This window comes from Scyliorhinus canicula, chromosome 3 (genome assembly GCF_902713615.1).
Source record: "Scyliorhinus canicula chromosome 3, sScyCan1.1, whole genome shotgun sequence".
Taxonomy (NCBI): Eukaryota; Metazoa; Chordata; class Chondrichthyes; order Carcharhiniformes; family Scyliorhinidae; genus Scyliorhinus; species Scyliorhinus canicula.
The window spans coordinates 134,023,647-134,048,891 of NC_052148.1; the positions used below are offsets into that span (position 1 = coordinate 134,023,647).

At 45.5% G+C, this 25,245-nt stretch overlaps 1 protein-coding gene across 5 annotated transcripts in view; it reads left to right on the forward strand.

Annotated features, from left to right (window-relative positions):
* Positions 1-20,325: 20,325 nt before the first annotated feature.
* Positions 20,326-25,245, forward strand: part of pds5a (PDS5 cohesin associated factor A) — a 304,278-nt gene continuing 299,358 nt past the window's right edge. For 3 of the 5 annotated variants that reach the window (XM_038791380.1, XM_038791385.1, XM_038791384.1), the window contains exon 1: positions 21,342-21,452. In XM_038791380.1, coding sequence (XP_038647308.1) covers positions 21,342-21,452 — 111 coding nt within the window. Of the gene's footprint in view, positions 20,486-21,300; positions 21,453-25,245 lie in introns of those variants that run through there. The other 2 variants (XM_038791382.1, XM_038791383.1) reach the window with 2 other exon arrangements.

The following is a 25,245-nucleotide window of genomic DNA, read 5'->3' on the forward strand; positions in this document are numbered from 1 at the left end:
AAAATGTCTTTTATCAATTGCGCATGCACAGCTGTGGTTTCCTGAGCATGCACAGATGCAAATTTGCGTCTTGTTCCCTGGGCAGTTTTAAATGTGCTCAGACACCATTTTAACTTCTTTAGGCCCGTGGAGAAGAACATTTTCAGTGTTCTTTCTTGGTAAAGAATTAATGTTATTTTTTTTTCTTGCAATCTGCGCTTTTCAATCGTGATTTCCAGTGTTCAACCTTTCTGTTCTGATAATGATTGATTGAGTTTCACATCGCTCATTCGCTGTGCAACTTGGTATCTGAGCATTGAATGACTTTAGTCAGCATTGTTACTGGTGTTTCAGTGATCTTCAAATTTTTTGAGTATTACTTCTAATTTGTTGTCTTCACCTTTCAAGTAATTAAAGCAGTTATAGATTTCTCTAGCTTCATGTCCTGCTAGTAGCAGTGCTATTTGCATTTCTTCTGAGGCCGTGGTCAAATCATTAGCTACCGATATATAGTTCAAACATTTGTTTGAAAATTTTCCATCTATGACTTAAATTACCAGTTGTTTTCTGCTGCGGTGGAGTTCCAATGAGCTTTTTTTAAATTTAGAGTACCCAATTAATTTTTTCCAATTAAGGAGCAATTTAGCATGGCCAATCCACCTACCCTGCACATCTTTGGGTTATGGGGGCGAAACCCACACAAACACGGGAAGAATGTGCAAACTCCCCACGGACAGTGACCCAGAGCTGGGATCGATCCTGGGACTTCAGTGCCGTGAGGCAGCAGTGCTAACCACTGCGCCGCCATGCTGCCTGAGTTCCAATGAGTTTCATCGACTCAGCGAAGTCCTCCACGTCGAATGACCGGGACGAGTTTTCTTCTGTTTACGATCTTTCTTTCTCTGCATCTTGTGTAATCTTCTAGTAAGCGTTCTGAAGTCTCCTGGTATCATATATTATTCCTTGTGTCTGAATAAAGCTCGTAGTCTTACAGTTGAAGTAGATGCTTTATTGTGTGAGTTTGTTCTCTTTCTAGCGCTTATACTCTATGTTACATCTGAGCTGCCTGTCTGTGTCCTGCTCACCAGTTGCCGTTCCTGTGAAGAGTGCCCCTTGACTTCCTGTTTGTCTGTTATATACATTTTTGGTGCTCCCTCCCGTGGTTACTCAGTTGTGTATATACATGAACCCTTTGTGTACATACAGTGATGCATATCACTACAGAGTTGAGACCCACGCAGACACGGAGCAAATTTGCAAATCCACAGAGACAGTGACCCGGGGCCGGGATCAGCGCCGGCCCTAGGGTTGCTGGCGCCCCGGGCAAGCTGAACTTCGGCGCCCTTGGGGAGAGGGGGGCGGGGCCTGGGAGGGGGGGCAGGGCCTGGGAGGGGGCGGGGCCTGGGAGGGGGGCCTGGGAGGGGGGCGGGCCTGGGGGGGCGGACCCGCGGGGGGGGGGCGGACCCGCGGGGGGGGGGCGGACCCGCGAGGGGGGGCCGCCATGGGGGAGGGGTGCGGTACGTTTCAGCGCTGCCGTTTCAGCGCCAGGACTTTTCAGCGACAGGACATTTCAGCACCAGAAAAAAAAATCATACAGCAGGAAAAACAAGACCTTGGGGAACTGCCCCTCATAAGCATCCTCCAGAAGGAACATCCCAAGTACCCAGGGACAACAGGATACTGGCCATATCATTGGACCTGCACCCCATGCAAATCCAAACCTCTCCCGTCCCAGCAGGGAAAATGTACTGTCCCCATTCATATTAAGAGGAAAAGGATAATCACTCCAGCCCCAGCCAGGGGGACCCCGGGAAACTAACCCGACCAACAGAGTGCACCATGATTAGAAATAACACCCTCAAGAGAGACGAAAAGAATGAAAGGAGCGGGATGCAGTCATAATAATAGTCCTTGGGGGGAGTGATAATTGATTATTGATTATTGAAACCGCATGAGCAGATGGTAAATTGTTTTCTAACCTACACCAGATGACATGTAGTTCAACGGAGGGTTTTTCAAAACTCTCACTGACAGTTTCAGCTTTTTCTCCCCTATGTTTAAAGAGCATGAGATTTTTATCCCCATGTTTAAAGAGAAGCAAATTTTAAAAGCTTCAGACATGACATTTAAGCAGACCTTGGGGGTGAGGCTTCTGTATCTGGGTTCTGCACACCACTTAGCACACAGTAATAAAACTCCAAAAAAAGGCCAAATAACTAAGTGTTATAACTAAGTATACCTGTGTCACCACCTTTGCACTGCAGCTTTTTGGCTCCCCTGTTAATCTCGTTGCGCTTGTAAAGTGACCTCTGAATGAATGAGCGCTGGCCAGCTGAAATTTTTGGCGCTGAAACGGCAGCGCTGAAATTTTTGACGCTGAAACGTCCAGGCGCTGAAACGGCAGCGCTGAAACGTCGGCGCTGAACTGTCCCATTCCCCTGGGGGAGGGCGGCCACAGCGGGGGAGGGCGGCCACCGCGTATGCGCTGGTTGGCACCGGCCCAACTGCGCATGCGCGGGACCCGAGTCTGGCGCCCCCTAGTACATGGCGCCCCGGGCGACTGCCCGAGTTGCCGGTGCCTTGAGCCGGCCCTGGCCGGGATTGAACCCGGGTCCTCAGCGTTGTGAGGAAGCAGTCCTAACCACTGCACCACCAGTGAAGGGAATTAATGTAGGGAGGTTATGCTTCAGTTGTAAAGGGCTTTGATGAGACCACATCTGGAGTACTGTGTACGGTATTGGTCTCCTTATTTAAAGGAAAGATGTAAATGTATTTGAAACAGTTTAGAGAAGACTTACTAGACTAATAACTGGAATGGGCGGGTTGTCTTATCACGAAAGGTTTGACAGGCTAGGCTTGTATTCTTGGGAGTTTAGAAGAGTAAGTGGTGACTTGATTGAAGCCTTTAAGATCCTGAGGGGTCTTGACATGGTGGACGTGGAGAAGATGTTTTCTTTTGTGGGAGAATCTAGAACTATGAGTCACTGTTTGAAAATAAGGGGTCACTCATTTAAACAGCACTGAGAATAACTGTTTTATCTCAAGGGTTGTTATTCTTTGGAACTCTTCCTGAGAAAGTCATGCAAGCAGACTCTTTCGATATTTTTAAGGCAGCGCTAGATAGATTCCTGATTAAGAAGGGGATGAAAGGTTATCGGCTTGGCAGGAATGCAGGGTTGAGGTTACAATCAGATCAGCCATGATTTTAATGAATGGTGGAGTTGGCTGAAAGGGCTGTGAGACCTACTCCTGTTCCTAATCCATATTTTCCGATGTATAATCTCTGAATATCAATACTATATAATTACTTGGGTGCAGTGGTTAGCACTACTGCTTCAAGACGCCGAGGACACAGGTTCGGTCCTGGCCCCCGAGTCACTGTCCGTGTGGAGTTTGCACATTCTCCCCATGCCTGCGTGGGTCTCACCCCCACAACCCAAAGTTGTACATGGTAGGTGGATTGGCCACGCTAAATTGTCCCTTAATTGGAAAAAAAATGAATTGGGTGCTTTAAATTTATTTTCAAAAAACACTATTTAATTAATTAACTTATTCTGCAATGTTTGTTTTACATTTTAATTCTTGGATATTTCAGAGCATCCTGGTGAATGATTTACAATCCCTTCAGATTATCCATGAAGATGACCAAATTAACAGATGCTAACCTCCACAGTGTAATGCAACAAAAGATCAGAATTGCAGGGGATTCGGACCTGATTCCAATAAATTTATTTTCTTATCAAACAACAGAGATGAACACATTTCAGTGTTTAGGCAATACTTTCAAGTTCCAAGCAGCTCATAAATCATTTGTTGGAATTTGGACGCAGTAGTGCGTGTTCCATAGCCCGGTGGAGGAGTATAACTCCTTCAGTCCGCATTCACATGCATCTGCACAAGCCATGTGTCTTTTTCTTGTATTCTATCATATTTCTGCCTGTTCTTAACCCCTCTTCTTTATTCTACAAATTACTGGTAGTATGACTCAATAAGCCCAATCATCTTTTTCCACGCTGGCTTAAACTCCGGTATTCCACTTAGTTGGCAAGTCTATGCATCTTGAATTCAAATGTATACAGGCACATCCTGCTTCTATCGAACAATTTGTAGAGGTATCCTGTTTTCCTCTTTGGTCATGGACAGCTGTTTGCCCTGGAATACTCGTACGTTTCAGGCAGACCAAAGAGTTTCTTTCGAGTTGATGGTCATCCAGCAGCAGTTGATGTTTGGCTTGGTTTGTGTCATTGGGAACAGCTCTTAGTGCACAGAGTTCTGCATTATGGAATTACTTAGAATGAACCTCAAAAAACAATCACTACACCACTTTCGAGACCTTTCTTCCAAATGCACAGTCCAGTAGGAGGTGGGCCACTATCTCTTAGCCACAGCAGCTGCCTGAGGGCAGTGTACGATAATGGTGAGACTCTGGTGTGCAAGAAGAATCTGACAGGAAAGGCACTAACCAGCAGCCAAGCTTCATTTTGGTGCGTGTTTGAAATTCTGACAGAGGCATCCTGACAGCCTGATTCAACAGGATCAAACATCTTTTTGGTGTTATGTATGAATCACTGCCTAATGGACTTGTGGTCAGATGTGTTTTTCTGCAGAAACCTTTCTGAAAGGGGCAGGAAATAAGGTACAGTTGAACTGAATGAGGTGTTCTGCAGCAATACGGTCAGGTCCATTCCAAGCAACACCGGAGACAGATAGAACCTTGCAATCACATAGTGAGACTTGGTGCTTACATACTGAGGAACTATGCACAGGTTGATACAGGTTGATACTGGGGACGGTTTAGCATGGTGAGATAAACAGCTGCCTTGTAATGCCGAACAAGGCCAGCAGCACGGTTTCAATTCCCATCCCGGCCTCCCCGAACAGGCACCGGAATGTGGCGCCTAGGGGCTTTTCACAGTAACTTCATTGAAGCCTACTTGTGACAATAAGCAATTATTATTATTATTATCACAGGTGCATGAATAGGTAGCCATCAGGATGAAGGGTACATTGTGTCCATGCGGATATGATGCTTTTTTCAATTTCCAGATGAAAAGGATGCTCCAGGTTTCCACTATAATGCAGGAGTGAGTTATGGGCCAGAGCTACAACACATTTTGCAACACTGACAGCACCTCATCTGATGATCAGGTTATCTGCAATGGAGAAGGAACTTTGCTCCTTCATGCCCAGTTTCTGCTTGACCTCAGCTATACATTTCTCCCAGTTTTTGGCATATGCCCCAGCCCTTCCAAATATATCATCAGCATTTCTCAGGCAGTCTGATCCAATGGTGATGGGCACAAAGGATTGGTTAGCACCATTCTCAAAGAACATGACCTTGCTGTTGCTGCAAATGAATTCATGGTAACTCATACTCAACTTGTCCTGAACCGCAAGTATCTCTGTTTTCTGGTGCAACTTTAAATGTATAGTGTGCATTCCATGTTAGGTTAACAATAACTCTACAAATAAAAGCAAAAAACTGTTTGGTGATATCATGGTTGTGTTGTAATTCACCGATGGACCACTAGGAGTCTCACTAGTATACAAGTGAATGTTAGCGTCAGGAGGCTGCCTGAAGAGTAGGAACGAGAGAGGTTGCTTGTACATGATCATACTGTTATTCATCTGTTGTTTTGCATATAGTTTACCCACAGTTAGTGTTAATAAATTGTTTATAGCTTTAGCTACAAGTGTTCGTGTAATATAAATCAGGCCATCTGACAAGAGCATTACATGGTACCAGGTTGGTTGGTATTAAACACTGAGAAAAAAAACAAGCCTGCCTTGAGGTTCACAGAGATTTGAAGATTTTGCAGACTGCCAGAATTAACAACATGGAGTCGTTGAAGCCATCAATGAATCTCAGATTTCATGGTAATACGGACAATAACTGGTGTGTGTTTAAAAGCAGAATATCTGGGCCTGGAGCATCCCTACCTGATGATCTGAACAAGTTATATTCCCGCTTTGAGCAGTCAGCCAATGCATCAGTGCCACCTGCCCCATCAGCCCTGGGTACACCCATACCCACTATTGCAGCCTCAGAGGTAAGAGCTGCCTTCTTGAAAGTAAATCCGCAGAAAGCAACAGGTCCCGACGGAGTCCCTGGGCAAGCACTCAGAGCCTGCGCAGACCAGCTAGCGAGTGTATTCGTAGATATCTTCAACACCTCACTCCTCTGCTCTGAGGTCCCCACCTCCTTCAAGAAGATCACCATAATACCAGTACCAAAGAAGAACAAGGTAGCATGCCTCAATGACTATCGACCGGTGGCCCTGACATCTGTTATCATGAAATGCTTCGAGCGGCTAGTCACAAGTCGGATCACTGCCAGCCTCTCAAACAGTCTCGATCCACTGCAGTTTGCCAATCACCGCAACTGGTCCACAGCAGATGCTATCTCCCTGGTTCTACAATCAACACTTGAACACCTCGACAACAAGGACACCTATGTAAGACTGCTGTTCATCGACTACAGCTCCGTCTTCAACACCATTATCCCGACAAGACTAATAACCAAACTCTGCAACCTTGGACTTGACCCCTCCCTGTGCAGCTGGATCCTCGACTTTGTCACCAACAGACCGCAATCTGTCAGGATAGATCTCCTCCACATTATTCCTCAACACAGGGGCCACGGACAAATGTGTGCTCAGTCCTTTACTGTACTCCCTATGCGCATAACTGTGTGGTAAGATTTAACTCCAACTCGATCTATACGTTTGCGGATGATACGACTGTGGTGGGCCATATCTCAAACAACGACGAATCAGACTACAGGAGGGAGATAAATCACTTGGTTGCATGGTGTACTGAAAACAACCTCTCTCTAAATGTCGGAAAGACCAAGGAACTGACCATCCACTTCAGGAACCGTAGCATGACACACACTCCTGTCTGCATCAATGGCTCCCAAGTGGAGATGGTCGATAGCTTTACGTTCCATCACCAACAGTCTGTCCTGGTCCACTCACGTTGATGCAACAGTCAAGAGAGCCCAACAACATCGCTACTTCCTATGGAAGCTAAAGAAATTTGGCATGTCTGCATCAACTCTCACAAACTTCTACAGATGTGCGATAGAGAGCATCCTATCCGGCTGCATCACAGCCTGGTAAACCAACTGCTCGGTCCACGATGGCAAGAAACTGCAGAGTGTGGTGAACTCAGCCCAGCGCATTACACAAGCTTGCCATCCCCACATTGATTCTGTATACATCTCCCGCTGCCTCAGGAAGGCAGACAGCATTATCAGAGACCCCTCCTACCCAGGCATTGCCTTCTTCCAGACCCATCAGGCAGAAGGTACAGAAGTTTGAAGACCCGCCCATCCAGACATAGGAACAGCTTCTTCCCCAAAGCTGCAAGACTCCTCAACGACTCCCCCTCAGACTGATCTGTTCCCTGTAAGAACACTATTCACGCCCTATGATGCTCTTGCTCATGTATTTGCTTTGTTTGGCCCCTTGATCCGCACCGTAACCAATCACTGTTTGTCGATGTACCATTTGTTAATGTTCTCTGCTGATTATTCTCTTCGTCTACTATGTATGTACTGTGTACGTTCCCTCGGCCGCAGAAAAATATTTTTCACTGTACTTCAGTACATGCGACAATAAATCAAATCAAGACAGCAATTTAAGCTGTTTCTTCCTGCAGCAAATTTACGAGATCAATTGGATTTGCGTCAGGTAGCAATGCTCCTGACAGCGGCAGGGCCTGAAGCAATTGCTGTGTTTAATTTGTTTAAATTTGCAACGAATGAAGACAATAAAAATTTTCACAAAGTAATTCGAAGGTTTGCTGCACATTGCACCCCCAGAAAGAATGAAATGGATGACTGCTATGTGTTTAGATCACGTTTACAGAAGACAGAAGAGTCCATAGATCATTTCATCACTGATTTAAAGTTAGAAACTAAACCCTGTCATTTTTCTGCGGTGGAATCTTCCATGATTCGGGACCAGATTGTGTTTGGTGTGAATGAAAATAAGCTGAGGGAATGGTTGCTGAGGGAATTGGAGCTGTCTTTGGAACAAACAGTTAAGATTTGTCAGGCTCACGAGCTAGCAGCACAGCATTCTAAAATGTTTATCAGTAATGGCGGTGTCTTCTTCTTGGAGGAAAGCACTCCAATAGCCTCCTTTTTCCAAAAAGGTGGGAAACATCGGAAAAAAGGCGGGAAAGTTCCTGCAGCTCCTTGCACACCAACACACAGTTAAAGATCAGGATGAAGTATTTCTGTGTAAAAGATGGGGTCAGAGGCACAAATTAAGGCAGTGGCCAGTGTTTGGCAAGTTTTATACGGTAGCATTGTGGATGCGCGGAGGGCAGCACGGTAGCATTCTGGATAGCACAATTGCTTCACAGCTCCAGGGTCTCAGGTTCGAATCCGGCTTGGGTCACTGTCTGCGGAGTCTGCACATCCTCCCCATGTGTGCGTGGGTTTCCTCCGGGTGCTCCGGTTTCCTCCCACAGTCCAAAGATGTGCAGGTTAGGTGGATTGGCCATGGTAAATTGCCCTCAGTGTCCAAAATTGCCCTGAGTGTTGGGTGGGGTTACTGGGTTATGGGGATAGGGTGGAGGTGTTGGGTAGGGTGCTCTTTCCAAGAGCCAGTGCAGACTCGATGGGCCGAATGGCCTCCTTCTGCACTGTAAATTCTATAAATTCTATGAAATATACCAGGTGCAAAGAGAAAAATCACTTTGTTTAGAATTATCACTCTAAGCTGAATCCCAGATCAATCAGCACAATGTAAGACACAGTCTCCAGTGATGATACATCATTGTTTGTTGGAATAATAACAGAGAAGAATAATTTGTTGGAGACATCAAAAAATTCTCCAGCACTTGAAAAAATGCAAACAGATACTCCATTTAAAATAGCGCAGTTGATGAGGACAAATGGCTGCTACTATTTGAAGTGAACAGTACAGTGGCCCAATTGAAGTTAGAAATTGGTGCCGAAGCCAATTTAATCAGCATGACTGATTTAAAAAATCTAAAACTCCAGCTGCTGAGCAGAAATCACAAAATATCTCTGAGAGATTATAATGGTTCAAGCATCACTGTCCATGTGGAGTTTGCACATTCTCCCCATGTCTGTGTGGATTTCACCCCCACAACCCAAAGATGTGCAGGTTAGGTGGATTGGCCACGCTAAATTGCCCCTTAATTGGAAAAAAAATATTGAAAAAACAATAATGGTTCAAGCAATAAATGTTATGGTGCTTGAAATGAATGAAATGAAATGAAAATCGCTTATTATCACAAGTAGGCTTCAATGAAAACCCCCTAGTCGCCACATTCCAGCGCCTGTTCAGGGAGGCTGATATGGGAATTGAACTGTGCTGCTGGCCTGCCTTGGTCTGCTTTAAAAGCTAGCTATTTAGCAAAGTGTGCTAAACCAGTCCCTTGTGATCTGTGTGGCAGTTTATTCCATCCCATTCTGTATTGTATCCGTGTTAAGTAATGGGTTAAGAGACATTGCAATTAGTTGTCTCATTTATGTTAAGTGTCCAATGATTGACACTGATATGTAAAGGGGCTTCAGGTGGCCTCTGGGGCTGGTGACGTGTAGAGTTTTGTGCAGAGTCAGTTGGAAGAAATAAAAGTGTGTTGGTGAAAAAGGAGCAGAACTTTTGTCTCTTCATACCACAGCATCTAATACGTCTAACAATCCGAGGGCTTGGATTCATTGTTCGGTGAGCAGTCCTGTGAAGAATTAGGTCTCGTGCAATAGCATCCACAAAGGATTGGATCAACACTCCGAAGACTCAGAGAACATTATCAGCAAACTCAGCGATTTGTTCACAGATTTTGCTACACTACCGTTCACCAACAAGATACAACTCAAAGTGGATGCAGAACCTTTGATACAGGCACCAAAAAGAGTACCTGCACCTCTTTGGGATTTACTCAAAATGGAGCTAGACAGAATGAGAAAATTAAAAGTAATCAGAAAGATAGAAGAACCTACTGTTGTTCTTTTATAACCACAGTGTGTTTTTCTATTTTTATAAATTTAGAGTACCTAATTATTTATTTATTTTTCCATTTAAGGGGCAATTTAGTGTGTCCAAACCACCTAACCTGCACATCTTTGGGTTGTGGGGGTGAAACCCATGCAGACATGGGGAGAATGTCCAAACTCCACACTCACAATAACTCAGGGTCGGGATTCAAACCCGGGTCCTCAGCGTCGCAGTCCCAGTGCTATCCACTGCACCACATGCCGCCCTCACAGTGTGTGTTTTAACGCATACGGTGGACAAATAATTACACTTACACAAGTATTTTAGTTCAATCAGAGTTTATTTACTAGACACAGGTTACTTACTTAAGTAATCACACGTTCATGCACATTGGACTATAATTAATATACTTCAACAATCTTAACTTAACTTCCAGGTGACTGGCAGATATAGAGTAGATATGGACTTATCTGGTTCCTAACTTCTAACGGGGCTAGAGTTCTTGAAGGTAGTCTGTGTTCTGTTGCCATCCTTTGATGGATATTGTGGGCCCTTGAACTTGGCTGGTGTTGATAGCTGTGCTGCAGACGAAGATCGGTCAAAAGAGACTAGTCGAATGGGAAAGAATGAGGGCTGTGCTGCCTTTTAACCAGCTTGAGTTTTCCCTGCCCCTTTTGTGGGCGGTCTCTGGGTTGCTGTTAATCAACTCATCAGGGCTCCACCCCCCTAATCAGTCACATCCAATCAGGGGCTGCCAAATCAATTTTGGAGTGGGCACTCAGTGGCCAGTCCTGGGAGTGCACCAAGTGGTGGTGCTGCTTCGTCTGGGAGATGATGTGATGGACCGTATTGTCCTATTGTTCCTTTAATTGCCTTTGAATGGCCCTTTTGCAGGTGTGAGTTTCTGCATAAAGTCTGCCTGTGTCCCAAGCTTGGCCACATTTCCCATCACACTTTGCAGGCGGCCATTTTAGATGGCCACACTACCAATTGGGTAAACTCAATGGTTTGTGTAAAGAAAAAGAATGGCAATATTCGCATATGCATGGACCCTAAAGATCTTAACGAGAATATCAAAAGAGAACATTACCAGATACCAAAGCATGAGGAAATCACATCTGAGATGGCTGGTGCATAATTCTTTATGAAACTTGACGCATTTCAAGGTTTCTGGCAACAAAAACTGCACTTTTAATATGTAATTTGGACGGTACAGTAGTCCCCCGTTATACCGCGCTCCGCAATACCGCGGTTCGCGATATACCGCGGGGGGGCTTATGGACCCCAACTGTCAGTTGTGTCAATTTCAGCGGCCGGCTCACTTTGATCCGGAGAGGCAAGCTGCTCTCACTGAAGCAATCAGCCGGCCGCTGAAATTGACACTGCCCACTGCTCTCTCCCTCCAATCCAACTTTTAAGTTTTAATGTTTCTGATTGGAGGGAGAGAGCAGCGGGCAGTGTCAATTTCAGCGGCCGGCTGATTGCTTCAGTGAGAGAGCAGCTTCCCTCTCCGGATCAAAGTGAGCCGTCCGCTGAAATTGACACTGCCGGCTGCTCTCTCCCTCCAATCAGAAACATTAAAACTTAAAAGTTGGATTGGAGGGAGAGAGCAGCGGGCAGTGTCAATTTCAGCGGCCGGCTGATTGTTTCAGTGAGAGCAGCTTCCCTCTCCGGATCAAAGTGAGCCGGCCGCTGAAATTGACACTGTTTTAATTGGATCCACGATGGGGGTTTTAAATTTATTTAAAAATCTATGCTAGCGCTTCCCATTGTGAGTCTACGGGGGTCTGACCTCTCCCCCCGCCCCCCGTAGACTCACAATGGGAAGCGCTAGCATAGATTTTAAAATAAATTTAAAACCCCCATCATGGTTATCCGCAGCTCGGATACAACGCGGGTGGCTGTCTTGGACCCCAACACCCGCGTTATAAAGGGGGACTACTGTACTGCTTTCTGAGAATGACGTTTGGCATAATTTCGGCATCAGAAATTTTTCACCGTGCCATGGAAAACATAATCGAAGGCATCAAAGGTACTTGTCTATTTGGATGACATCATTGTTTGGGGCTCACCCATAGAAGAGCACGATACGAGGTTGCTTAAAGCTCTAATGAGTGTCAGGAGAAATGGACTGAACCTCAACAAGCAAAAGTGCCAATTTGGAGTGACTGAGGTCACATTCCTAGGTGACAAGCTATCATTGCTTGCATTGAACCTGACAAGGACAAAATCCAGGCAATTCTCAACATGCCAAAACCACACGACAAGAAAGTTATCTTAAGGGTGATTGGTATGACCAATTTCATAGGGAAATTCATTCCAAACCTGTCAGCAAAAACAATACATCTATGTGATCTCCTGCACAAGACAACGGATTTCACTTGGACTGAGCAGCATGAGCAAGAGTGGAAGAAACTCAAGACTTCACATACCGCCATGCCAGTTCTCTCAATTTTTGACCCATCTCAGCAGATTAAAGTGCCAACAGACACGTCCAAAGATGGTCTCGGAGCAGTTTTTATAGAACATAGAATAGTACAGCACAGAACAGGCCCTTCGGCCCTCAATGTTGTGCCGAGCATTGTCCGAAGACAAGATCGAGCTATCCCACTCCCTGTCATTCTTGTGTGCTCCATGTGCCTATCCAATAACCGCTTGAAAGTGCCTAAAGTGTCCGACTCCACTATCACAGCAGGTAGTCCATTCCACACTCTAACCACTCTCTGAGTAAAGAACCTACCTCGGACAACCCTCCTATATCTCCCACCCTGAATCTTATAGTTATGCCCCCTTGTAACAGCTTCATCCCCCCGAGGAAATAGTCTCTGAATGTCCACTCTATCTATCCCTCTCATCATCTTATAAACCTCTATTAAGTCGCCTCTCATCCTCCTCCGCTCCAAAGAGAAAAGCCCTAGCTCCCTCAACCTTTCCTCATAAGACCTATCCTGCAAACCAGGCAGCATCCTGGTAAATCTCCTTTGCACCCTTTCCAATGCTTCCACATCCTTCCTATAATGAGGTGACCAGAACTGCACACAATACTCCAAATGTGGTTTCACCAGGGTAATGTATAGTTGCAGCATAACCCCGCGGCTCTTAAACTCAAGCCCCCTGTTAATAAACGCTAACGCACTATAAGCCGTCTTCACGGCTCTATCCACTTGAGTGGCAACCTTCAGAGATCTGTGGACATGAACCGCAAGATCTCTCTGTTCCTCCACATTCCTCAGAACCCTGTCGTTGAACCTGTAATCCGCATTCAAATTTTTTCTACCAAAATGAATCACCTCGTACTTATCAGGGTTAAACTCCATCTGCCATTTTTTCGGCCCAGCTCAATGTCTCTTTGCAGCCTACAAAAGCCCTCCACCTCATTGACTACTCCACCAATCTTGGTGTCATTAGCAAATTTACTGACCCACCCTTTAGCCCCCTCCTCCAAGTCATTGATAAAAATCACAAATAGCAGAGGACCCAGCACTGATCCCTGTGGTACACCGCTGGTAACTGGTCTCCAGTCTGAAAAATTTCCATCCACCACCATCCTCTGTCTTCTATGTGATAGCCAGTTACTTATCCAATTGGCCAAATTTCGCTCTATCCCACACCTCCTTACTTTCTTTATGAGCCGACCATGGGGAACCTTATCAAACGCCTTACTAAAATCCATGTATACAACATCAGTTGCTCTACCTTCATCTACACACTTAGTTACCTCCTCAAAGAATTCAATCAAATTTGTGAGGCAAGACTTACCCTTCACGTATCCGTGTTGACTATCCTGGATTAAGCTGCATCTTTCCAAATGGTCATAAATACTATCCTTCAGGACCTTTTCCATTAACTTACCGACCACCAAAGTAAGACTAACTGGCCTATAATTACCAGGGTCATTCCTATTCCCTTTCTTGAACAGAGGAACAACATTCGCTATTCTCCAGTCCTCTGGCACTTGTTCTGTAACTCGATCATGCCGATTGTAAACCCGTCGCGTATGCATCACAATTCATGGCAATGGGGGGGGGGGGGGCAGCACGGTAGCACAGTGGTAGTACAGTTGCTTAACAGCTCCAGGGTCCACGGTTCCATTCCCGGCTTGGGTCACTGTCTGTGTGGAGTTTGCACTTTCTCCCCCTACCTGTGTGGGTCTCCCCCGGGTTCTCTGGTTTCCTCCCACAGCTCAAAGATGTGCAGGTTAGGTGGATTGGCCATACTAAATTATCCTTAGAGTCCAAAAAGGCTAGGTGGGGTCACTGGTTTATAAGGTTACAGTTATAGGGTGGTGCGGGCTTACGTCGGGTGTCTTCCCAAGAGCCCGTGCAGACCCGATGGGCCAAATGGCCTCCTGCACTGTAAATTCTATGATTCTATGACAACAGAGCAGAGGTACACTCAAATCAAAAAAGAATGCCTGGGTTTAGTTGTAGTCTTGAATAACTTCTACGACCACGTCTATGGGCTTCCAACTTTCACAGTTGAGACAGATCATCATCCTTTGGTTGACATCATCAAAAACAAATCTCAAACAGTTGTCTCCACGCATTCAGAGGTTGATAATGAAGTTGCAACGTTATGACTTCAATCTCATCGACACGCCAGGCAAATATTTGCTCCTAGCATATGCATTATTGAGAGCGCCGATACAAAATATTCGTAGTGAAATTGCTAAAGGTGTAGATCTACATGTCAATCTTATTTCCACACTACTACCAGTATCACAGATCCAAGAAGAGACCAGGAACGATCAAACTCTTCCAGGTTATGAGGAACATCAATTCACACTGGCCCAGAGGTCAATGGGGTTCAACAATGTAAGATCTGGGGTGAAATTCTCCCCTACCCGGCAGGGCGGGGGGTCCCGGCATAGCGGAGTGGCGCCAACCACTCCGGCGTCGGGCCTCCCCAAAGGTGCGGAATTCTCCGCACCTTTAGGGCCTAGGCCCGCGCCGGAGTGGCTCCCGCTCCGCCGACTGCCTTTGACGCCACGCCGCCCGGCTTCGGGGCTGGCCGAAAGGCCTTCGCCGGAGTGTCAGCGGCCTCTCACGCCGACCGGAGAAGGCGTTTCGGCCAGCCCCGACGCCGGGCGGCGTGGCGCCAAAGGCAGTCGGCAGAGCGGGAGCCACTCCGGCGAGGGCCACGGCGGGGGCGGGATTTACGCCGGCCCCGGGCAATTCCCCGACCCTGCGGGGGTTCGGGAATTCCGCCCCTAAGCTCAGTATCATTAATGGAGTGGTACTTCATTTGAACGCTATATATATATACCTCAATCTCTTCGCAAGGATGTACCAAAGAGGATACATGAAGGACATCTCGGGATTGAAAAATGTAAGAGGAGAGTTTGTGACTCTGTTTACTGGCCTGGCATAAACCAGGATATTGACAAGATGGTCCGGTGTTGTGACACATGCCAGATACATTGTTACAAGCAAACAAGAGAAGGTATGCAAATATCTGATTTACTTCTGGCATCATGGAAGAAAGTAGCTATGGATCTCTTTTACCTACGAGGGAAAGGTTATTTAATGATCATTGACTATTTTTCAAACTATCCCGAAATGGCTCTACTGTCAAGTATAATGGCAAACGGGCAGCACGGTGGCACAGTGGTTAGCATTGCTGCCTACAGCGCTGAGGACCCGGGTTCGAATCCCGGCCCTGGGTCACTGTCCGTGTGGAGTTTGCACGTTCACCTCGTGTCTGCGTGGGTTTCACCCCCACAACCCAAAGATGTGCAGGGTAGGTGGATTAGCCACGCTAAATTGCCCCTTAATTGGAAAAAATAATTGGGTACTCTAAAAATTTTTTAAAAGTATAATGGCAAACAGTGCAATACTGCATACCAAGTCAATTTGTGCGAGACACAGAATTACGCAAGTTGGCGTGAGTGACAACAGTCCTTGTTTTAGCTGTAAAGAGTGGCAACACTTCACAGTCATGTATGATTTCAGTCAAGTTAGGCAGCACGGTGGCACAGTGGTTAGCACTGCTGCCTCATGGCGCCGAGGTCCCAGGTTCGATCCCGGTTCTGGGTCACTGTTCGTGTGGAGTTTGCAAATTCTTCCAGTGTTTGTGTGGGTCTTGCCCCCACACCCAAAGATATGTAGGGTAGGTAGGTGGATTGGCCATGCTAAATTTTCCCCTTAATTAGAAAAAATGAATTGGCACTCCAAATTTTTAAGAAAATGATTTCAGTCACGTCACGTCGAGTCCATAAGATCATAAGACCATAAGACATTGGAGCAGAATTAGGCCACTCGGCCAATCGAGTCTGCTCCTCCATTCAATCCTGGCTGATATTTTCTCATCCCCATTCTCCTGCCTTCTCCCCATAACCACTGATCCCCTTATTAATCCAGAACCTATCTATCTCAGTGATTTGGCCTCCCCCTCCACAGCCTTCTGCGGCAAAGAGTTCCACAGATTTACCACTCTCTGGCTGAAGGAATTCCTCCTCATCTCTGTTTTAAAGGATCGTCCCTTTAGTCTGAGATGGGGTGTCCTCTGTTCTAGTTTCTCCTACAAGTGGAAACATCCTCTCCACGTCCATTCTATCCAGGCCACGCAGTATCCTATAAGTTTCAATGAGATCCCCCCTCATCCTTCTAAACTCCAACGAGTACAGACCCAGTGTCCTCAACCGTTCCTCATACGACAAGTTCTTCATTCCAGGGATTATTCTTATGAACCTCCTCTGGACCCTTTCCAATGCCAGCACATCCTTCCTTAGATACGGGGCCCAAAACTGCCTACAATACTCCAAATGGGGTCTGACCAGAGCCTTATACAGCCTCGGAAGTACCTCCCTGGTCTTGTATTCTAGTCCTCTTGACATGAATGCTAACATTGCATTTGCCTTCTTAACTGCCAACTGAACCTGCACGTTAATCTTAAGAGAATCATAAACAAGGACTCCCAAGTCCTTTTGTACTTCTGATTTCCTAAGCATTTCCCCATTTAGAAAATAGTCTATGCCTAAGTTCCTCCTTCCAAAGTGTGCCACTTTTCCACATTGTATTTCATTTGCCACTTCATTGCCCATTCCCCTAGCTTGCCCAAATCCTTCTGCAGCCCCTTTGCTTCCTCAATACTACCTGTCCCTCGGCAGATCTTTGTATCATCTGCAAACTTAGCAACACTGCCTTAAGATCATTCATGTACATTGTGAAAAGTTGTGGTCCTTGCACAGACCCCTGAGGCATACCACTGGTCACCGGCTGCCATCCTGAAAAAGACTCCTTTATCGCCACTCTCTGCCTTCTGCCAGTCAGGCAATCCTCTATCCATGCCAGGATCTTACCTTAACACCGTGGGCTTTTACTTATTCAACAGTCTCCTATGCGGCACCTTGTCAAAGGCCTTCTGGAAATCTAAATAAATCACGTCCACTGGTTCTCCTTTGTCTAACTTGCTTGTTACCTCCTCAAAGAACTCTAACAGATTTGTCAGATACGACCTCCCTTTGACAAAGCCGTGCTGATTCAGTCCTATTTTATCATGCACTTCCAAGTACTTTGCGACCTCATCTTTAATAACAGACTTTAAAATCTTATCAATGACCGAAGTCAGGCTAACCGACCTATTTCCTGTACCAGCCTCCCCGAACAGGTGCCGGAATGTGGCGACTAGGGGCTTTTCACAGTAACTTCATTTGAAGCCTACTTGTGACAAGAATTTTCATTTCATTTCATTATAATTTCCCGTCTTTTGCCTCCCTCCCTTCTTGAACAGTGGTGTTACATTAGCCACTTTCCAGTCGTCTGGGACCCTTCCTGTCTCCAGTGATTCCTAAAAGATCATCACCAATGCCTCCACAATTTCCTCAGCTAACTCTTTTAGGACCCTGGGGGGTAGTCCATCTGAACCAGGTGACTTATCTACCTTCAAACCTTTCAGTTTCCCCAGAACCTTCTCCTTAGTAATGGTCACTGCACTCACCTCTGCCCCCTGGTGCACCTGGCGCTCTGACATTCTACTGGTGTCTTCCACCATGAAGACTGATGCAAAGTAACTATCCAATTCTTCTGCCCTTTTTTTGTTTCCTATTATTACTTGTCCAGCCACATTTTCCAGTGGTCCAATGTCTATTTTTGCCTCTCTCTTACCTTTTATATATTGAAATAAACTCTTCCTATCTTCCTTTATATTACTAGCTAGCTTGCATTCATACTTAATCTCCTACCCTTTATTGCTTTTTTAGTTGTCCTCTGCTCGATTGTAAAGGCTTCCCAATCCTTTGGCTTCCCACTAATCCTCGCCACTTTGTATGCTTTTTCTTTAGCTTTTATATACTCTCATTGTACTCTCAAGCCAGTGGAAAAGCCAAAAAAGGTGTACATATTGTTAAGCAATTGTTGAAGAAAGCAATGGGCAGCCAATGTGATCCATATCTCACACTATTGAGTTGCAGAGCGTCACCATTGTCACATGGTAGATTGCCAGCAGAGTTACTCTTGAATAGATGGTTGCATACCACACTTCCATACTTGGCAAAGAAGGAGGAAATGCAAAACATAGGGCAGCACGGTGGTGCAGTGGATAGATTTGCTGCCTCATGGCACCGAGGTCCCAGGTTCGATCCCGGCTCTGGGTCGCTGTCCATGTGGAGTTTGCACATTCTCCCCGTGTTTGTGTGGGCTTCGCCTCCACAACCCAAAGATGTGCAGACTAGGTGGATTGGCCACACTAAATTGCCCCTTAATTGAAAAAAATGAATTGGGTACTCTAAATTTATTTAAAAAAAGAAATACAAAACACTAAAGCAAAACTAAAGCAGTTCTGTGATAGTGTCCAGAACTCTACCACCTCTGAGATGTGATGACATTGTGAGAATAGAAGATTCAGGCAATTGGTCAAAAAAAGCCATTGTACTTGAAGAAGTAGCACCTCGTACCCACAATGTACAGACAGAAATTGGGTTGGTTTTAAGAAGAAATCATCGCTCACTCTTGAAAACCAGAGAAGACTTTCACAACAATGTAATGGATGATGAATCTACGTCCGAATCAACATCAGCTGCAGTGTCAGATAGCTCAGCAGTTCTGAGCATGAGAATGTCATGGAGAACATTGAATCGACAACGTTTCGAGTCCGATGACTCTTTGTGAAAGCTAACAGACAGAGAAAGTGTGAAAGATTTATACTATGGAGTGAGAATGAAAGATGAGTCATAGCCACAGAAACCCAGGGAAACCGGGTGCTAATAGCCACAGAAACCAAGGGAAAGAGTGCGAATCCCCAGAGAGAGCAAAAGGGGGACTGCCATTCGCACGCTTTCCCCTTGGTTTCTGTGGCCATTAGCACCCGGTTTCCCTGGGTTTCTGTGGCTATGACTCATCTTTCATTCTCACTCCACAGTATAAATATTTCCCACTTTCTCAAAGCTTTCACAAAGTCATTGGACTCGAAACGTTAGCTCTTTTCTCACCCTACAGATGCTGCCAGACCTGCTGAGACTTTCCACCATTTTCACATGTAAATATACTGATCATTATGTATTAATTTATTCCTTCAAAGGTAAGGGGGTGTAGTGATATCATGGGTGTGTTGTAATTCACTGGGAGTCTCATCAGTATATAAGTGAATGTTAGAGTCAGGTGACCTCAGACTGACTGGAGTGCAGGGAAGGGAGAGGTTGCTTGTGCATGATCACACATTATTCATCTGTCATTTTGTATATAGTTGACCCACAGTTAATGTTAATAAATCATTTTTAGCTTTAGCTACAAGTGTTCTTGTAATATAAATCAGGCCATCGGATAAGAACATTACACTGCCGATGTTGGAAATCTGAAATACAAAACAGAAAGGGCTGGAAATATTCAGCAAGTCTGACAGCATCTGAAAAGAGAGAATGTTCAAAGTCAAATATTGCTCTTTTTCCAATCTACCTCTGCTGGGATATCCAAAGGGGTTGAGGGTGGACCAGAAACTGGGAGCAATGTATACCCATGGTCAAACAAACTGGGCATGTGGGTGTGCCAATAAATACTGTGGAGGATTGGCAGTATTTGTCAAGAGAAGCATTCACGTTGATGACTTTTGGTTTGAGAAAGGTCATTCACATGAAAGGTTAACTCTTTCTTTCTCCACAGACCGTCAGAGCTCCTGAGCATTCTGTTTTCATTTCAGATTTCCGCAGTATTTTGCCTGTGAAACAATAACTCGATCTGCGCTGATTTTTTTTTCGTGCCCTGGGAGATCTTGTTTTCATACGCGCGAGCGCGAGTGAGACATTGAAGCGACAAAGAAGTCGTCCTCCGCGGTAGGTGGCGCTGGCGCGCGTGCCTTCTGCTCCTCCAGGGTAGGTGTCGCTGCTGCCAGCGCCCGCCGGTCTCGGGGTCGCGGGCTGTGACTCCGGAGCTCCTCCTGGCCAGGTGGCGCTGTCTCTCTCTCTCGGCTCTCTGTGGCGTGTTGTGGCCGCTCTGTCCGTTGTTCCCCGGCTCCGTCCTGCTTGTCGCCGCTCGGTTGCGACTCTGCGAAACTCCTGCTCCTTGGACACCTGAGAGAGAACCGGCGGGATTCATGAGGTGAGCGCCGCTGCCAGCTCTGGGGAGGGAGCCGCCGCGGCCTGGCCGGCTCCGGCCCGCTCTCAGCCTCCCGCCCCGCTGGCTGGGGTATCTCAGAACTCGAGCGGGACGCTGCGCGGACGGAGCGGACAGATGGCCGGGTTGCCGCTCCTCTTCATGTAAAAAAAAAATCTCTGTCCGAGAGGCGAAGTTATTGAAACAAAATAAGTCGATGCAGCGGCGGCCGCGGTCTGTACTCGGCCGCGGCCTGGTCCCCGATTCTTTGTAATTTATGGCGGGATACTGCTGAATATCCCCCTGGATTCGCGCCCCCGCGCCGCCACCAAGTTGTAAATAACCGGGCCGGGGTCTGCGGCCGCCCTACATGCTGCTGCTGGCGTCCTGCTGCCGAGGCCTGAGTTTATAGGCCCGAGGAGCCCGTGCGCCAGAACTTTTTGTGGCGGGGGCGCGAGGTTGGCGGGCGGCTGGAGCGGCTGCTGGCCGGTACCGGGAGCTGGGGAGCGGGCGGCGGGGGGTGGTCAGCTGCTGGTCGCCGCTCTCTGCAGATTCTCTCCCGGCTTCACATAAAACGCAGGCCGATTGAGAGGAGTTTGGGGCCGCCCTCAAGCCCGGAAAGTGACGGGGGAACATGTTGCGGCCTTAAGGTCATCAAATATATTTTACTGAGTCTCCTGGCCGGCTGGGCAGCCAGCGTTCAACATCTTTATGAACGAAATCGGTCAACGAGGGTCTGTCGAGTTGGATATTCAGATTATTTAATTGGAAAAAGTGGAGGTAAAAGCTTTGAGTAACATTTTAAACTTGTGTCTGACCAGCAGAGGCCGGTAGTGATCTACAGAAAGGGAAAACTCGAAGGATGGCTTTCCCACAACCCAAACCTGCAGATGGAAAAATCATCATCTACCCTCCTGGTGTTAAGGAAATTACTGACAAAATTTCCAACGATGAATTGGTCAAAAGGCTAAAGGTACGGTTAGACGTTTCTTGTTTCAAGTCATTTTTCAAGATGTTTTCGGGCTTTGTTTTCTGAGAGACCCATTAATTTGAGACAAAACCTAAACACGATTTTTGGACACCCCTCTTAGCTGATCAGGTAGCATTTGTGCTTCTTGAGAACTGGACTCAAAGAAGGTGTTTCGAATTTGCACAGATCAGTTCATTGCAATGTTTTGCCCCTACTGCAAAATATTATCAATAATCCTTATTGTCATAAGTAGGCTTACATTAATATTGCAATGAAGTAACTGTGAAAAGCCCCTAGTCACCACATTCCGGCGCCTGTTTCGGTACGCAGAGAGAGAATTCAGAACACCCAATTCACCTAACAGCATGTCTTGTGGGAGGAAACCCACGCAGACACGGGCAGAACGTGCAGACCCCACACAGACAGTGACCCAAGCCGAAAATCGAACCTGGGACTCTGGCACCGTGAAGCAACTATGCTAACCACTGTGCTACTGTGCAGCCCAATCGTAACTCATGGCATAGCTCTTGGCAGTTTCTGATTTTATCCTGTGTTTCAGCTAACAATGTAAATAATTTGTTTCAAGTTGGTGCAACAGTTAAACTGTTTATTATTGCAATATGACCATTATAGATGTCTGTGTGCAATCTTTTACATTAGTCTACCTTGAAAGGCTTCATTTGCTGCAGTTGAGAGTTTAGTTCTCGGTGGATCACCATAGTGTACTCGGGAATTACTCTGACTCTTCTTCCTTTCATCCTGTATCCCCATTACCTCAAGTAAAGTTCAATGATATTGCTTTGGGCGACTTTTCCCCAACTAAGTATAATGTTCTGATGCTATTTCAATGGAAACGTGATGCAGTAATAAAATGCTGGCTTATTTTTCTGAAATTTGCAGGACAGTTATTGTTTTGAATGCTCAGAAATCCTTAGAATTAATGTAACTGATTGATTTTTGACAATGGGTGTTGTGCAGTTTTGGATTTCTACCTAACCAGTTGCTCGTTATGTTGGAGTTGAGATTATGATATTTTATTTTTCTTTCAACTTGAATTCTCATTTCTACTAATAATTGCCCAAGACCATTAACTTCCACTTGGGTTATATTCTGTGTTATACATAACTACAAGTCATTACATGATGTGCAATGACATATATAAAATATTGATTTATTGTGTTGATGAAAACTAGTTTAAATATGCACTGTTTTGGACTTGATATGACTTTGTTGAATTGGAAAAGTTGTAAAAGCATGTGATATGGTCTTTTCCTTAGTATGACGAAGGTATGACTGAGGAAGGTATCATGAAGTTGAGGATCTTTTGCAATCTAGATAATTCTTGGAATATGGTGGGAGAGGCAGTCAGGTTTAAAAACTTGGGATTGCCAATTGGCACATTCGTTAGTCAAAGGTTACTTCCTGTTTGGACAATGGAAACCATTTCAGAAATTTACCAAATGACCATTGGTCTTGAGATCTTGGTCATTTGTTGTGCATCAATTAATTATAAATGAATTCAACAGTGCTACGCCTTCAAATGGGCAGTGGAGACAAGTGGGCAAATATGTAATTTTAAAATTGCAAAGGAAGAAAATGTAGAATGAACAATTCAAATAAATACAGGAAAATGGCAATAATTGAATACAACTGGTGTTACTTTAAATTTGCCATTTGTGTTAATAAGGTAGAAATGTATTTATTGAGATTTTTGCGAAGGCTACTTTTTTTTCTCAGAAGTTACCTTTTCATTCTCAATTATTATATTCGTTAACGCAGTCAAGTAGCTTCATTACCATCTGTATTTGTGTTAAAGTTTTGTGGGGATTACTTTTTTGAGATAGATAAAGTAGTACAGATAGCAAAAAACGTATTCATATATATTTTAAATTGTTTTAACTTGGGAATCTGCTGAAATCCTTTATTACCTTTAGATTTGTAGCACACCACTAGCTGGGGAAGTAATCCAAAACTTTGCCCAAGGCACAGTGGTTAGCACTGCTGCCTCAGCCCACGGGACCTGTGTTTGATTTCGATCTTGGGTGAATGTGGAGTTTGTATCTACTCCCTATGACTGTGAGTTTCCTTCGGGTGCTGTGGTTTCCTCCCACAGTCCAAAAGATGTGCAGGTTAGCTGATTGGCCTTGCTTAATTGTGCCTTAGTGTCGAAGTCTAAGTGGGGTTATGGGGATAGGATGGGGGTGTGGGACTATGTAGGGTGCTCTTTCAGCAGGTCGGTGCACTTGGTGGGCCAAATGGCCTCCTTTTGCAATATAAGGATTCTATGTTCGCACTACCCTTGCTATGGCAGGAGCAGTCAACTGCTAAAAGGGTGGCATGTGGCACTGCAGTTTGCCTTTGGTGACTGGAGTTTGCACATTCACGTGTCTGTGTCGGTTTCTCTGCGTGCTCCAGTTACCTCCCACAGTCCAAAGAGGTGCAGATTAGGTGTATTGGTCATGCTAAAAATTGCCCCTTAGTATGCAAAGAGGTGGAGGTTAGCTGGAGTTACAAGGAGTGGGCCGAGTTAGGGTGCTCTTTCAGAGGGTCGGTGCAGACTTTAGTTAAATGGCCCTCTTCTGCACTGTAGAGGAGTGTATGTTCACACTACCTGTGCTACGACAGGAGCTGTCAACTGCTAAAAGGTTAGCATGGTGGCACAGTGGTTAGCACTGCTGCCTCACAGCACCAGGGACCTGGGTTAAATTCCGGCCTTAGAGTCATGGAATCATTATAGTGCAGAAGGAGGCTATTTGGCCCATTGAGTCTTCACTGACCCTCCAAAAGAGCAATGTATCTGGGCCCATGCCTCCATATTATCCCAGTAACCCCACCAAATCTTTTGGACACTAAGGGCCAATTTAGTATGGCCAATCTACCTAAGCAGTACATCTTTGGACATCTAAGATCATATGTCTTAACTTGTGGCAAGTTCTGTTCCCCTATCACCACTGTGCTCTCATACCTAAGTTAAGTTCCAAGCAAATAATGTTGTGCTTTTAAACTTCTTTTCAAATCCCTCCATGGCCTCACCCCTCCCCATCTTTGCCATCTCCCTGAGCTCCACAACTCTCCAAGTTATCTAATTCTGACCTGCTGTGCATGCCCAGTTTTAATCACTGCAGTGATTGATCATTGGTGATGATACCTTCAGTTGCCTTCACCCTAAATTCTGGAATGCCTATGCACCTCTGCTTCTCTACCTCACTTTCCTCCTTTAATACTTTTTACAACCCACCTCTTTCACCAAGCGTTTTGTCATTTGACCTACAATCTCTTAATATGCTCAGTGTTGTACTATGTTATAATGCTACTGTGAAGCGCCTTGGAATATTTCATATTAAAGACTCCATATAAATATACATTGCTTAATTGAACTTAATTCACTTGGCTCTAAATGGCACTTGCTATACAAGACTTTGAGGTCTTGTGACTGCTCCTTCTTCCCCATCTTCAAACTTACTTCGCTAGCATTAAAACTTAGTCCAGGTTATTTGTGTAGGAGGCTCTGGCATAGATTTCTGGGACGCTTCACTCAACCTTTCCATCCCCATCTTGTATTGTGAGGTAGCCCTTCTGCCACATTACCTTTGAGGTATGTTAGCAATATCTAGCATCTTTGTGTAATGGGGATTCTAACTCATCGCTCGTCTCCATTTCGACATTTGGGATTGGTAGGCCATCCAAAAGTTTAGCCATGACCGATCCATCCGCAGGAAGCTCCACTCTAATATAATATAATATTTATTATTGTCACAAGTAGGCTTACGTTAATACTGCAATGAAGTTCCTGTGA